The sequence below is a fragment of the Centrocercus urophasianus genome, unplaced genomic scaffold (genome assembly GCF_019232065.1).
Source record: "Centrocercus urophasianus isolate 14NV4802_14NV808 unplaced genomic scaffold, USGS_Curo_1.0 seq_17, whole genome shotgun sequence".
In the NCBI taxonomy this organism is placed as follows: Eukaryota; Metazoa; Chordata; class Aves; order Galliformes; family Phasianidae; genus Centrocercus; species Centrocercus urophasianus.
In genome coordinates this window covers 6,809,739-6,824,936 of record NW_024884722.1, presented here as the reverse complement: position 1 = coordinate 6,824,936, position 15,198 = coordinate 6,809,739, and the positions used below count along the sequence as shown (strand labels likewise).

General features: G+C 35.2%; 1 protein-coding gene across 2 annotated transcripts in view; it reads left to right on the top strand.

Moving 5' to 3' along the window:
• Nucleotides 1-4,503, top strand: part of ATRNL1 (attractin like 1) — a 427,623-nt gene extending 423,120 nt beyond the window's left edge. For both annotated transcript variants that reach the window (XM_042818666.1, XM_042818665.1), the window contains one exon: nt 2,561-4,503. In XM_042818666.1, coding sequence (XP_042674600.1) covers nt 2,561-2,685 — 125 coding nt within the window. In that variant the 3' untranslated portion in view covers nt 2,686-4,503. The remainder of the gene's footprint in view (nt 1-2,560) is intronic.
• The last annotated feature ends 10,695 nt before the right edge of the window (nt 4,504-15,198 follow it).

Here is a 15,198-nt window from a genome sequence, read left to right as displayed (position 1 = left end):
TGATGCTTTTGTTTAAATGCAGAATTAAAATGCTGTTTGTGCATAAATCGGGAATGCGCTTTTCAAGGCAATCTCATTTGATGTGCCGTATTTCATTCCTGTACTTATTAATTGTTTTGCGTAATTGTAAAAAAAATAAAATACATTCACACATCAGTAATTTTATGATTAGATACTTACTTCTTGAGAATAAACTACCACCATTTAACTTCCATTAGGAAAGACAATAGTTCTGCTAGCCATAACCAAGTTCATATTACATTTTGTGGTATTTTCTAATTGTGGATGCAATTACGTTTTATAAAAATAAACTTTCCACTTATGTATTTGACTGGGCACACTCCATAATGATCTTTCCATATATATCCATAAAACAAGCAAGAAAGTGTTTTAGCTGCACAGAACTAGGTCAGGTTATTTCTATAACATTTAGTAGAAAAACAAACTAAGCATAAAAATAGATGTGGTTCTGTAGGTGGACTTAAATTTTTACTAGTGGAGGTGATCCATTGATTCTGTGTGTAGAACGCTTACTGATTCCACTGTTCCTTTCTGCCAACTTGTTCAGGATCTTATCAGAAGCAACTAGAAACCATGTACTGCTTGTGAAAATACCAATTTGGTGGTAGGTAGGATGTTTATATGGAGACATTTGGGGAATATGGGTAAATGAATTAATTTATGAATAGAGACAATCGATGTAGAGCACTACACAGGATTTACAGTTCCAGCTCAATGAATATAAAAGTTTTTGCATTCACTGTTTAGATATAAAATCTGGAAAATAAAGTGAAATTGTTTGTTATTTTTCTATGTGTGTGTGTGTGTGTTGTGTTTTTAATGAATATTTAAACCACATCATTTTTATCAAATTTTCTATTGTATTTTGATGCAAATTCTGTTTGCTTGCAGTGTCTGTGCATCAGCTTGACTTGGTAAATGAAATTCCTTTAGACCGCCAGTCTGAAATAATTAATCGTTCCTGCAGTTAATTGTATTGCTTTGATAACTATGCAGGGCTTAGAGAACACAATAAATGAATTTCATCAGATGATTTGTGTGACGTTTGAAAAATGATCTTTTGGAGTGACCTGATTTTAATGGAACTCTAACAGCACGCCAGTGTATTCCAGTGCGCAGCACTGCATTTAAAAAAAAAATAGTTTTTCTGTTCTCTTAAGTGTTATGTAAAGTGAGGCTAGTGTCATTCATTCAAGCATATTTTTAAATATCTTATAGAAAATGTAAAGCCTGTTTTCCTTATAACATTCATTCCATTTAGTATTCTCCCTCCCTAAGCCCAGAATCATGTGTAAGCAAGCATCAGAATTAAATTTTCTAATACCAGACACATCTGATATTTTAAAGGTGCCATGAAGATTTCAAAAATTATGTCTACTAGAAAATGTGTCTGTATGTAAGAAAAAAGACTTTTCTTTAATTAATCTTGGCTCCTACATATCCTGTGATAGCTCTTCATAGAATTTTACAGTATAATGCTATGAATTTTCAAAAAGCTGTCTGCACATTAATCATTGCAGCTTTTCTGAAATAAGAATGATAGTGTTACCATCGGCAATAGCATAAATTCTTCAGGATGGTTGAGAGACTAAGATGTGTTGGGTGCTATGGAGAACGAGCAGCTTCTTTGCCTATATTATGGGTATATTTAAATGTGCTTTGGTAGATACAACTGTCATAGTTTTATTGTGGCCATAATGGAGTACAACGTATGAATGATGTGAATACACCTAATCCATTTCATTGAAGTGTCACCTTTGTGAATCAAAAATTTTAGAGCTGCCATTGATTAAGCATTTGAGTAACTATCAAATGTGTGTATTCTTATACTACTCATTTCCTAGGCATACCTGTCCATACCCTTTGCAATACACTGTAATACTCTGCTAAGGTTGTAGCAGCTCATGAAATATTGACAGCCACAGTTTGGAACAGCTTTGGCTGGTTGACCACATTTAGGCTCACCACAGACTGGCACCATCACTTTTTACTCTCTATTCATAAGCTTGTGCATTATGAAAGATTTTCATACGTTTCTCTGCATGGTAAATACAAAGCTCTTGGGGCTGAAAGGTGCATATATTGCAAAGGGAAATATTCAAGAGTAAAATTTTGTACTAACTGTTCTCCATTTTACTTTTATTTTCAGATTTGATATCTTCATCCATTTGTAAATGCAAAGCACAGATATTTAATCACAGAAAATCTGTGTCAGAGTTCCTAGTCCGCATAATATAGAAAACATTGACAAAGAAAGGTGAAGCTAATATCACACACAAAAATTGAAGAGACTTAAATGGAACTCAGTTTTCCCACTTCCCAGTCTGGTCTCTTAGCTGCACATTTTTCCTTCTCCTTTACTTCACTGTAACAAGGTAGCATTTCAGAAAGTGAGAGCTTGTTATCTAACTCTTAAATAAAGCCAGTCCCTTCTGGGAAAATAAAGAAACTGTGCACAAAAGGAACCACCACAGTGCCATGGAAGTCTTCTTATGAAAGCTGGGCATTAAATGTTGTTTTCCCTTTATTTGTCTTACAGGTCTTGCAATTGCAAGTGCACTCATAGACATTTCACAACAGAAGCCTGCGGAGTGTAAAGATAAGAGTTCAGGAGTCAGAAATAGAAAACATCATCTTTCAACACGTCAAGGAACTTGTGTCTGAAATTCAAAAACTGCAATTGTATATTCTGTAATGTTTTCTTTTTAAATGGCTTCCATTGAAAGCTATACTACAGCCTCAGTTTTTATGGAGGCAAAACTATGAATGAATATATGAGGTACTCTGTTATATTCACACAGCCTACTATACCCCAAAGCAGAACAAATCTATGGTAGGTATATCTGATGAGCTTTAATAAAAATAATTGAAATTATTATATCAACAAAACATTAAATAAAATACCTAGCATTCTTAATCCTGAACATATCAGAGCAGAGAAAATCCTGGAACAGAACTAGGAAAAACTGTACATTGTTTTGTAATGTAGAGGGAAATTGTATAATTGAAATTTAAACAAATTCCATGAAACTAAAGGACATTTTTGTATAGCTTTATGTAACAATGAGAATTGTACAGTTCTTTCCTTGTAATCGGCATTCAGATGTCTTTCCAGTAAGCAGGAACTACGGAGGAACATTTGGATTTAGGTGTTCTTTTATCATTGCCCAAAGCAGGTAAGCAGCAGAGCTCACACGGGACTTCCACGACAGCTAACTCATTAGAAAAATTGGTTGAGCATGGGGAAGTTTCTTCTTCAGTCAAGTTTGGCATTTTTTCCAAGAGTCTCCAAGTTTAGCTTGCTTTTACTCTACAGTAATGTAGCGGCCTCATTTCAATATTGAAATTATCTAGTGTCTATGAATTGTCCTCACCTCCAAACAGAAGAAATGAATCCCAGGCAGCACTTGACCTTTGTTTAATAGACCAGTATGGTTTTCTGATAGTTTTGTTCTCCCAGCTGCAGAATTTCATCTCTGCCTCTTTCAAAGCCTGTACGCCAAAATTAAAATAAATAATTATGTAGAAATCCAAGTTGCTTCCAGCAGTGGTTCTGAAATTCAGCATCCAGGATGGATCCTCAAATAATCAGTACTCAGAAAGAGAAAAAAAGATGAAGGATTTTCCTTTTTGCCTGTTGTGGGCTCGGTCACCACAATAGATAACCTAACAAACAGTTTTAATGGCCCTTGGTCATTTAATTTACTAAAATTCATGAACATAAAAAAGTAAGAGAATGCTAGGGGGTAGGTAGCAGACGTGTCATGTTCTCATTTCTGCATTGCACATTGACAGCAGTATAAAATGAAACTAGTAGTTTTGTATGAGCTTGTTGAAAGTGTAGTTTCTCAGCTCCAAATTTGCCACCATACTAGTACAGAAGAGCGATACAGAGGTATAAATTCTTCATGTAATGATAGGCTTTTGGTAAATATGAAAGATATAAAAAGATAATTGATGTTTACTACTATATCTGTATTTTTCATGTTCTTTTTATTTCAGGAAAATGAAGACATTTTACTGTTTATAGTTGACTACATAGTTACTTGCATGCCATGGTGGTGCAGTAGCAGTAATAAAGCCCTGTTGTGGTTTGTGTTTATTTTGTAATGCCATTCATATCTTGAAGTACTCAGCTTAATTTGGGTGAGGACTAAATGTAAAAATAACTATAAAAAGGAGCGATTGTACAGTGTGTAGTTATATCTTATACAGCAATATTAGGTTGCATCTAACCATGACTGCTCTATTGTTTTGATAAATTATGCACTTATGAATTATGGTATAATTATTTCTTATGCTGGCATGATTGCTTCAGTACTTTCATATGTTAAGATTATTATCCTAAAATAATGCCATCACAATCTTGTGACTTTTATTGCCTATTCTGCCCTCAGTCTCTTGTATCTGAAAATTTAAAAAACTCCTTCTTAAAGCTGCTATTGGGAACTTTCAATCAATACTACTATTAATATTGTGGGGGAAAAAACAGTCCTTTGTAAACAACCCTTTCTGTCAGTTTTCAAGTTGATCTGTTCAAATGAATGCTAGACAGTGGAACTGGTTTATATACGACGTATACACTTATGAAAAGGAAAGAACCACTTGTCTGGAATATTTTCCAAGCTCTCTATTATCCTCAACCTAAACATTTCACATAAGAATTATACAATGTGTGTTTTGTGAATGTACTGGAAACCACAGAAAGATCATTTCTTCTTGTAGAGCAGTTTTGACTGTACTCACAAAGGATTACATTCCTCTGTATCTCAACCAGAGTTTGACAATTGAAAAGGAGATATGAATTTTAAAGGGATTAAAATATTTTATTGCAACATTGAAGATGGGCAAATATTAGTCTATTTTATTGTGTTAACGGTTAAAAATGTTACTTTATTGTACAAGAAAAGCATGTTTGTCGTAAGCTCATTCAACATTTTCATGTATTCTGAGAATGTTTTCTCCTCATGCAACTTTCTTCTTCTAGGGCCCCTGATTGCATGCAGATTAGTAAAGACATATAATAAAATATAAAGAGAGAAATAGTTATATAATGGCCACATTTAAATACCAGAAGTTTGCCACCATATCTTAAACCAGTGTTTAAGAGTAACTTTTATTGCTTTCTATTTTAAAGGTGTAAAAATAATATGATATGTCTGATATCTTGATTTTGACAGTTGTTGTCAACTCCTAACTCTTAATAATGACCACTGCACATCAGATGAGACGTTTTATCAACTGTCACATTATGATTGCTTCACGAGAAAGCCAATTTTGTTAAATCCTGCTTTCCAAGATTAACTTTTGACCTCTTTCTTAGAGTCAGAAAATGTTGAATGGCCTTTTTTTAACCCGAATGTGATTTATGTTGGATGAAAAATAAATGACTAAATGCTGTTCTGGAAAGTAAACCCACAGTGAAGTTTTGATTGTCAGGATTCCACCCCCACCCCCATCATTCTGCTGAGGGAAATTCAGCAGCTATCAGCTACTGGTCAAAGTATGAGATAGACTACCCATAATAATATGGACTGTCCTTCATTTCTTCCTTGAACTTTTATATTTATACAAAATTTTAAAATTACCCAAATAAAATTTGTGTATGTATAAATATCACATTAGAAAGTGCTTAATTCTAGAGATGTTAATGGAGATACTGCTAACTGAGAAAATTCACATTTATCTGATTTGAAAATTTTCATAGCTGACTATTCTCTTTAAAGTCCTTTCCCCTCTTCCCAAGCTGACAATTTTGGACAAGATTATCAAAGTTGAGACTCTTACAGAATCATAGAATCACGAAGGTTGGAAAAGACCTCTGAGATCACCCAGTCTCACTGTATCTTTATATTTGTTATGTGTAAAATCTGCAATAGTTCTTTTCTAATTAACCTAATGCAGGGAGCTGGAATCCTGATGGTAAGAATTTTAGTTTGAGATTGCTTTAACAGGCATTCAGTCTTCATAGCATTAATTTTAATTATAAACTCATTATGTATCTAATTTCATTGCCAATTTTTTTAAAAGTATCTGAAAGGTTTCTTGACAATAAAGGTAAATTCTCTGTTAAAGGTAATTAACAATCCCCTCTCTTTTTTAATATAAAGATGTCCTATGCTTGGTATTATTGGAAGAAATTAAATAAATTAACTCTAACTTTTCAGTCTTTAAGGTACAGAATTATCTGAAAAGCTGTAGTTTACTGATAACTATGCAATAGTTTCTAGATCAAAGTATGGACCACTTGGGGATATTTATATGGTTCCATGATTCCACTGACAGCAATAGCAAAACTCCCATCATCAACAAGTAGCCAAAACTTCCCATAGTGGCTTCAGCTGTGCTAGCTGGTTAAATACTAAAAGCTGCCAGAAGAGAGCCTTGCAGAATCTAGACTTGAATAGATCTGAATTGTTTTGTGTTTTTTTTTTATTATTTTTTTCATTTAATGTTACTTTGCTTTCAAAACACTTACTTGCATTTCTTATTATTACGTGTATGGCCACACAGCTACCACTGTTTCTGATGTTGAAAGCATATTGTTTATTTATTAGAAATTCTAGTAACCCTCAGAAGTTTACTCCAAAGTGAATGGGCTGTTATTACCCCAGAATTCCATTCATGGATGCTTCTTCAGTCATGCCATTTGAGGCTGAGTCATGCTTAGGTAAAAAGATCTCTGCACCTCTTCGGATATTTAGAAGTAGCAAGATTCAAATAAGAGAATGGAGCAGGGGAATGATGGTCAGAGAAGAAAAAAAAGACTTTAAAATGCTCAGGAAGCATTTATATTTGTGGCATTAGTGACACCACAACTGATCTGAATTAGACCATTTTTTCCTATTTCCCCACATGTTTTGTTAAAGAGCCTGCATGCTTCGACTGAATTGGTGACTACTGTGTGTCTCTTTATGGGTACTTCTCCAGAAATGAAGTATAAATGCTTTTATCCTTATGAATGAGGATATAGAAGTCTATTTAAAATGCTGAAAAAATAATGCTCTTCCATGGGGTTACCAATTTGAAATCAGTATTTGCAGAGTCCAAGACTGAGTGCATAAAGTAAGGCATGCACCTTCTATCCCTTAATGTCTTTGCTTTTTAATATATTTTTCTGTAACAGGTTTTCCACGCTGACTTAACGCCAGAGTTAATATTGCAGTTAGCTTATTTGAGTTTGAGAGAATTGTTGTTCATTCAATGATCACTTTTTGCTTTTCTATTTTGGATGAAACCATCAAAAAGATATTTATCTTTTCCTATTTTAGTAATTTTTAGTTTCTAATAAATATTTTTTATTACACAAGATGCAAGAAAAGAAAAAGATGGAGATCTTCAAGCATGCTTCTGGATCTAGAAGATATTGACCTTATTCTACTGAGGATCTGAGTCTTCGGTTAAATGTTCTCTTCCAGGTCAGTGTTTGTAAAAAAATCGTTGCTGTGTCTTGATTTTTGTTGGTTAACATCAAGAAATTTTTTTTCATCTGAAGTCCAAAAGCTCTTTTAAGATATTCAGTTATCAAATCTGCACAAAAAAATAAGCATGGTAATGGAAACTAATGTTTAGTATTACTACCATGAATAATTTTTTATGATAGAGCGTACACAAGTTGTCTGCATTCTAATACCTTCATTCAGAAATGAAATCTGTTAACTTTCCTGCAGTCCTTCCTTCCACATTTCTTAAAGCACAGAAAGGCAAATGTTCCAGTATAAAAATCTTTCTAAATGTATTAACATAGGTAATTTGGTTTCTGCTGCCAAAGAGATAGTTGGAATGTGGTAAATCATTTTCTTCTGCTTTAGATTTCCTAACTAAATACTTGGGAATGATAAAATTAACCTTACTAATGACAAGGGAATATTGAAGATTAATTAATGTTTAGAGAGCACTCAGATCTTTTCAGTTCTCTAAAAATAACAGGCACCATATGAGCACTAAGTATATTTTTGTTATTACATTATTTAGCAGTTATTTACAGTGCTAGATGTTGCAGTTTTCTATACCCAAACTAGGGGCATACTTAATGAAGGGAAGTAAAAAGCAAACATTTGCTAGTAGGTTTGAAAGTTTTCCTACTTTCTGTGATGACTATTGTGGGAGAACCCAGAATTTGCTCTTAGTTTTTACTCTTGAGGTCAATTTCCTCTTGTTGGTAAATTCCCGCTGTTTACTAAATCATTGAGCTTACTGATCTCTTTGGTTAATTAAGTTTTCTACATGTCTGATTTTACATTGTTTTTCTCCTTTATTATCTATTTTTGTACAAAACCTTCTGCTTCATTCGCAATTGCTCAGACCACAGACTCTCAAAGGTGCTTCACAATTTTGAAGTTTCTTTGAAGTTCTGAAAACGTCAGTAATTGTACCATTTTCACCATGTTGATGAATATTGAAGATAACACATTTCCATGCCTTAATTCCTCAGTCATGTTATGTGAGCCAGGGATCTTATACCTCCTTCATGCTACATCTCCCTCATTGCAAATACTGAGTATGCCTTTTTAAAACCATTTTATGAAGTTATAAATCCTTCCAGTGTAGCTCAAGGGCTACGATACAGCATCATAAGAGTTCTTGAAATCTCTGTGTATTCATCCTGATGATAGTTTTACATCTTATCAAATATCTCAGGAAAATATTTAATATTTGGTAGAGTCTTCTTTCAGAATTCCCTATACTGAACAGTTCCTTCTTTATTAAATTAATAACAACAACAAAAAAAAACTGTGAGAGTTTTATAAAATTTAAGAAAGAGGCAGCACACCAGCTTCAACATTCCATTTATGAAAACATTTGCTGCTGCTCTGAAACTGTCTCAGATCTATGAAACCAACAGAATTGTTCTGCACAGTGTATGATTTTATTTACATCTTCCTGCTTTTAATAACTTAATATGCAACTGTGTAGACATGTGGCACAGAACTGTTTCCCACAGGTAAGATCCAAGTAGCAAGTCCTTGATCCCTTCAGAACTCACTTCCACAAACAACTCTGGTCAGTCTTTCTACAATTTCCTTTTTTGAAAATAAAATATTTTCATTTTTCAGCAGGTTTGCAATAAATTGACACTCTTTCCTCCAGACCCAAGTGGTCTTATAAGTGATCACTGGCATTAGCATTCCTCTTCTGCTTTGTCTTTGCCACCATGCCATTCAAATATTGTCTTTTGCTTTGCCTTGTTGTCTTTTTCTTTTGGTGCAGTCTCATCATGAATCTGATCCAAGCTCTGAAGATATGCAGTCCTTGCCACATGCTGATCCCAATTCCTTTCCAACTGCTTTTATTTCTGTTTTCTGGAATTAATGCTCTTAGCTTATTCAGCAGTTATTTTACTGTATATCTGATCAACTTGCACATCATCAGCCTCTGTTCACTTCATATAGAAATATTCCAAAGCTTCAAACTGGTCTGTAGCTGCTACTTATTGGTTCCTGAATCCCTCTGACTTTGTAAGTTTTATTTGTAGCATATGTTTAATTATACTCTTTAATGAAACAAGGTTATTGCCTGCATGGGCCTTTTAACTTTTGATACTAACCCAGTTGTTCCCATTCCCCTATGTGGCATTCTAGATTCTTTAGAACTGTATGCACTTGAAACATTCCAAGTCTTCCAGTTACATTCTTTCCTTAAGCATCTCCCATTTTCTCTAATAGCCAATGGGAAAGCTATTAGTAGGTGATGGAATTTTATACATGTTATGATTTCAACCCATACAAAAATGGCTTCATTAAGCTTTAAATAAGTAAAATATAAACCATTAAGCAACAGGACATTTTACTTTCTGATATGGAATTGTAGGGAGCGTGGCATACAGGCAAAGTCCTGTTTCAAGGGAGGAAAGAAAATATAAAGTTTTAACCTAATCCATATTTACCCAAACAGTATATTTGTGCTTGCACATTTGTGTATATGCTTCTGCTGTAGAAGTGTTAGTTTGGATCAAGGTCTGTGTTTTCCTTGCAAATATATGTAATACCTTTTTTGTAAAAAGTGAGTTGTATCCTCCAGGAGCCTGAGGGTTGTTCGTTTTTTTTTAACTTTGCAGTGTATCTAGACTCTGCTTAAAGGGAATTTTTCTTTACTAGTGGATCAAGTAGAGGAAAAGAGATGTTGCTATTCTGAGTGTCGTTCCAGTGAAGATACAGAGGTGTAGGTTACTTCCTAAAGAATATGTCTGTTATTTAAATTATTTTTTCCCCCTTTGCAAGTGGGATCCCTCACAGAATTGTATCTACCTGTAAAAAATAGTTGCCTCTTATTCACCCACTTGATGTTCTGTCTGAGCAGTCTCTCTCTGGACTTGGTGTAAGCAGCCATAGGGTACTTGGACATAAATCAGAGATCTATATTCAATATGTGTACCTGACCACTGTGCCAGCTGTCTCAGGCAACCAGTTATGGCTCTCTGTGTGACATGGTGGCCCCAGGTTTAATGGACCTAGGCAGTTCAGGAGTTAACCTGATTCAGAGACAGTGCTCCACATAAGCCCAAACAAGGAGTCAATATGGTACATTATCTTCAAATGTAGAGTGATACTGCTCACATAAAAGCAGTCTGACTGCTTTGAGAAAAAAAGAACAGCACAACTGTGCTGTTTCATGGAGTGAAATGGTGGCAGACCACTTCGGTCCCACCTCTCCTGTTCCCTCCCTACTGCTGAGGGATGAAGTAGCCACGAGGATGGGATGCTGGATCCCTACTGAGGTTTCTGTGGTTCGTTACATCATTAATTCCTCTCTGCAGAGTGACATCACCATTAGTTACGCAGAAGAATGAGCTCTGATGTTAAATCTTTAGGCTTCCCATTTGCGTTAGAGATTCGTGACTATGAACTAAAAAGAAAATCAAAGTAAATTTGGCATAAGAGGCTGGATATGCTGCTCTTGTCCTTCAGATGCCAGAATACTAAGGTCAGAACATAAGATCTAGATCAAGTCCTTACTTTAGTCTTTGGATAACCCTTACGCGATATGTCAGGAGAATTTCATTGGCAGCAGAGGAATGGTACAAGTTTATAGGAACTGGGAAAATGCCCATTGCCTTCTTGTGGTGTGGAGACTCAAAAAAAAAAAAATTATTAGATCGGTCTTTATCCTTTATACTCATTGGGATCATCTTATGTCCACTGCATGCACTATATAACATTATATCAGAATTTTTACATGCAAAGACTGTAAGAATGCACCTATACATAATAATGTGGTACAGTGCAAAGTGTCTGGGCACCAGGAGTGCACAACTGCGTCATCATTCTTCTGCATTCCTGCTAATAGTTTCCTTCTCTGCAGAGCTAATTAGCTCAGTGAAGGAGCAGGGGATACTGGCACTGGGACAAACTTGTTCACAGCAAGCTTAGGTGGTTCTGAACAGCATTTAATTTTGCTGTCCAGTTTTTAAGTTAGCAACACTTGCTGGATTAGTCTTAGCTGTAAAAGAATGTAAATCCAACAGACTCACTCTAGGAACCATTCAGTGTTATTGAGTGACTTCTGCAGGATTTCTTCTATAAATTTGCAATGCAAAATAAATGTTAAGACATTTATACTAGTAAATATATTGTGCCCTTAAAAAAAAAACTCAGTTCCTTGTCTGCAGGCTGGCAGTGCTGAGCTGGGGAATCTGAGACATAGCTTAAAAAAAAAAAAAAAGCCAGCTGTTGGAGGAATAGTGTAACAAAGAGCAAACAACCAAAGAATAGCAAATATTCCTTGGATTCCTTTTGAGACAGGTTTTATGAAGGCTTGTTGCCTTTTCATCTGCTATTTCAAGCTGCACCGTTCCTCTATACCTGCATGTCTGACATTTGTTAGATGTTTCTGGAGTTGGAGCATTTCGCTCAGAAGTATTTAGATTTGTATCAATAAAGAACAGCTTTCATTCTTTCTCAATCCATGTTGGCATATGCAAAGCAAATTGAAAACTATGATCAGCGTAATAAACTGAAACGTCTCTCTCTTTTTGTCAGCCATCACCTTCCTTTATTTTGGTTGCTTGTTTTTTTTTTTTCTCTTAGACAAACAATTTATAACGTGTTTACTGAGGCTTGTACTGATATCCTTCAACAGTTTGGGCAAGTCTACCTTTATGCTGGCAGACATAGAGAATAAGCTCTTGGTGCACAGTGCGTGCAAACCCCTTTGCAACCTAAGATTATTTGTTCTCTGACTGTTCTAAGATAATTAAGGAGCATTGCATGTTTCTCAATTAATGATTCCTCATTCAGCTGGGGATCTTTGATGCTAATTTGTTTTAATCAGGACAGAGACTGCTAAAAAACTAAACAATTCAGTGAAGAGGAACTAGGAATTTTTAATCAAGTGGAAAAGATCTAAATGCTGTGAGGGATACATCCATCATAAGTTTTCACTTCTTGTTCATTTAACTTTGTTCTTTCAGGTCTCATAAAACAGTGTGTTAATCAATGCAAGGAAGTTTGTTAAGATGAAGAACACGTGGTGTATTTTTTTCTCTAGTATTTTTCTTGCTGCAAAAATGAGGCCTTTGAAGAGCTCTGCTCATAAAAAGCTTTCACCACAGGTCCTTAGTTCTGCACTAAGTTATAGCTTCATGTTTTCATAGAATCATTAAGGTTGAAAATGACCTCTAAGATCATTTAATCCTACCATCTAGTACCACCAATATTGCCCACTAAGCCGTGTCCATAAACAATGTTTTATCAAGCATTGCATAGGAAGCTGGCAGGTTTTTTTTCTTCTTGATATTGGAAAGTCACTGGAAAAAAAAAAAAAAAAAAAAAAAAAAAGCAGTTCTTTCTGAGGGATAGGGTACTCCCCTTTAAATATCAACTTTTAATTATTTTGGTACTGTGGTACATGCATAAGTTGGGCAAAGCAACCTTCAGTATTATCCTGTGCATGGAATTTGTATTTCAAATGCTGCAGTCCATGCTACACGAAATGACATGGTTTATGAGTAGAGCATGTGTGTGTTTGATAAAAAGAATAAATAGGTTTTATTTCTAAGTACATTTATTTGTAGCACTGAAGCAAAAGGACTTCACTCTGACTGCCCCAGCTTCTTTACCACAGAAGCCTTCATGTCTCCCACTGTGCAAGAAGTACCCATGGTTCTGCTCACATTGTGTCAGCAGAGATGGTGTGTTGTGAGCTTTGGCTTCCAGAGTCCTCAGTCAGATGGTAGAGCTGGAGCCATGAAGGACAGAAAAGTTCATAAAGCAGTTCTTCCCATATGAGCAGAATTTGACAACTATTCAATTAAAAGCAAATGTTAGGTGCTAAAGTATTCCCAGATCAGAAAGAGAGGCAGTTAATGACTTCATGGTTTCTAATGTTAGGAAAAACATTCTCATATTGCAAATTCTCATGTGACTTCCAGCTTCCTCTGAAGTACTGCTTTTAATGCATGAATTCTGCTTTGGACGTGTACCTAACCTTTCAATTGGTTCCCAAAGAAGTGCTGTTTATGTCCATAAACTATGCCAAAACAAGGTGAAGAGCCAAAAAATCTAACTGGCTTCCTGCTCCTTATCCCTCCTGCTTTAAGACTGTGAACCGTTGTGTTTATTCTGTAGTTTTGGAGTCCAAATCAAGAGGATAATCGCACTGATAAATTCGGTATGATCTGTCTTGAGGATGAGCTTCATGCAATATAATGGCAGCTAACTATTAATTTTCTATAGCAAACTTAAGTATACCAGCACTCTCAGAGTAGAAATCTATATGTTAGATACTTCCTATAAAAATAGAAGCAGAGTTGTTTAAGAGTTTCCTATGAAACATACATTTTTTCACTCAAAAGCTATCTCTATGCTGTGAAATGCAGTTCAGATGCTTGAATTTATGTTAATTAAAAGATCAACATTTTCCTTTCTTCAGTGAGTGCCCTGCTCTTTTAGTCTTCGAGATGGCTCTCCCACATGCAAAAATAAATAAATAAATAAAAATAATGTAATTATGTCCAGCTCAAGGCAATCTGGGGATCTAAAATATCCTGCCAACCAGTGTGTTCTCAATCTGCCTTGTTAGTTCACAAAACTGTGCATGTGCCTTTGCTGCATTCTCAAACTTGATAATGTCACATTATTGGGACAGGAAGCATTCCCTGATCTTATCTGAAGTGACACTTGCAATTTCAAGTTCTAGCTTGATGAGATCACATTGTCAGGGCTCCACGTAAGTGTGATCCTTCCTGATTTGCAATTGTATCTGTTTTGAACGATCTTTACGCTGTTCAAGCAAAAACATATGATAATGTATTTTGTCAGATGCAAGGATAATGAAAGGGTGATTTCATGTTTCCACTTTTAGAAAATCTAATTCATGTGATTTAACTCTGTCGCCTTTCTTACCAGTTCCACCCCATCCATCCAATTCTGTTGGTACCTGGAAACTGCGGTGCTCACAAAATATGAGCACGTCAAGGTAGCTCATCCACTTCATAAAATATATGAGCCTTATTACCTTTAAACCTCTATTAATTCCATGAAGCTTGGGGCTATAAAGTGGTTTGCACATGCTAGAGTTGTTAGAACATATATTATGCTTCGAGTAAAAATATTTAACGTAGTAAAGCTTATACAATTGAAGAATACTCAAATACCTACATTAGGTTATTGGCAAGAAGAAAGTATGTAGCTTTTAACATCAGGAGACTGAAGTCACTTTTCAAATGTTTTTATACTTGATACTTATTTTCTTCAGTAGCGCAGCATATTGGAAGGAAATAACTATTGGAAGTGCTGTATTTCCCTTTTTACTATAAGAGTAATAAAAATTAGTACACCAAGTAAATATAGAAGGGGGAAGAATTAGTGCATATGGGTAACCTGTTAAGATTTCAGGATTTTGTGAAGAGAACTGTGATGGTGAGGTTGGAACTCTTAAGCCTTCAGTCCCTGTTTAACGTAAATTAATACAGTGTGCTACATCAATGCAGACGAACAAGCTTTGACTTCTGTTTTAACAACAAGATAGCAGATTTAATAGACTGAATTATGACATACAGATCCATGTAACCAGCAAAATTAACCACACCTACTTAACCAGTTTAAACTACTTCTGAGCCCAAAAGTGAAAATTCATTTGTTCCATTTAAAGTGCAGAAAGGGAAGGCGGAGTGATCCTGGAGTATGTGACTTCATCACTGAGGGAGAGTGATATTGGAAGACTGAGTGGTAATAGCAG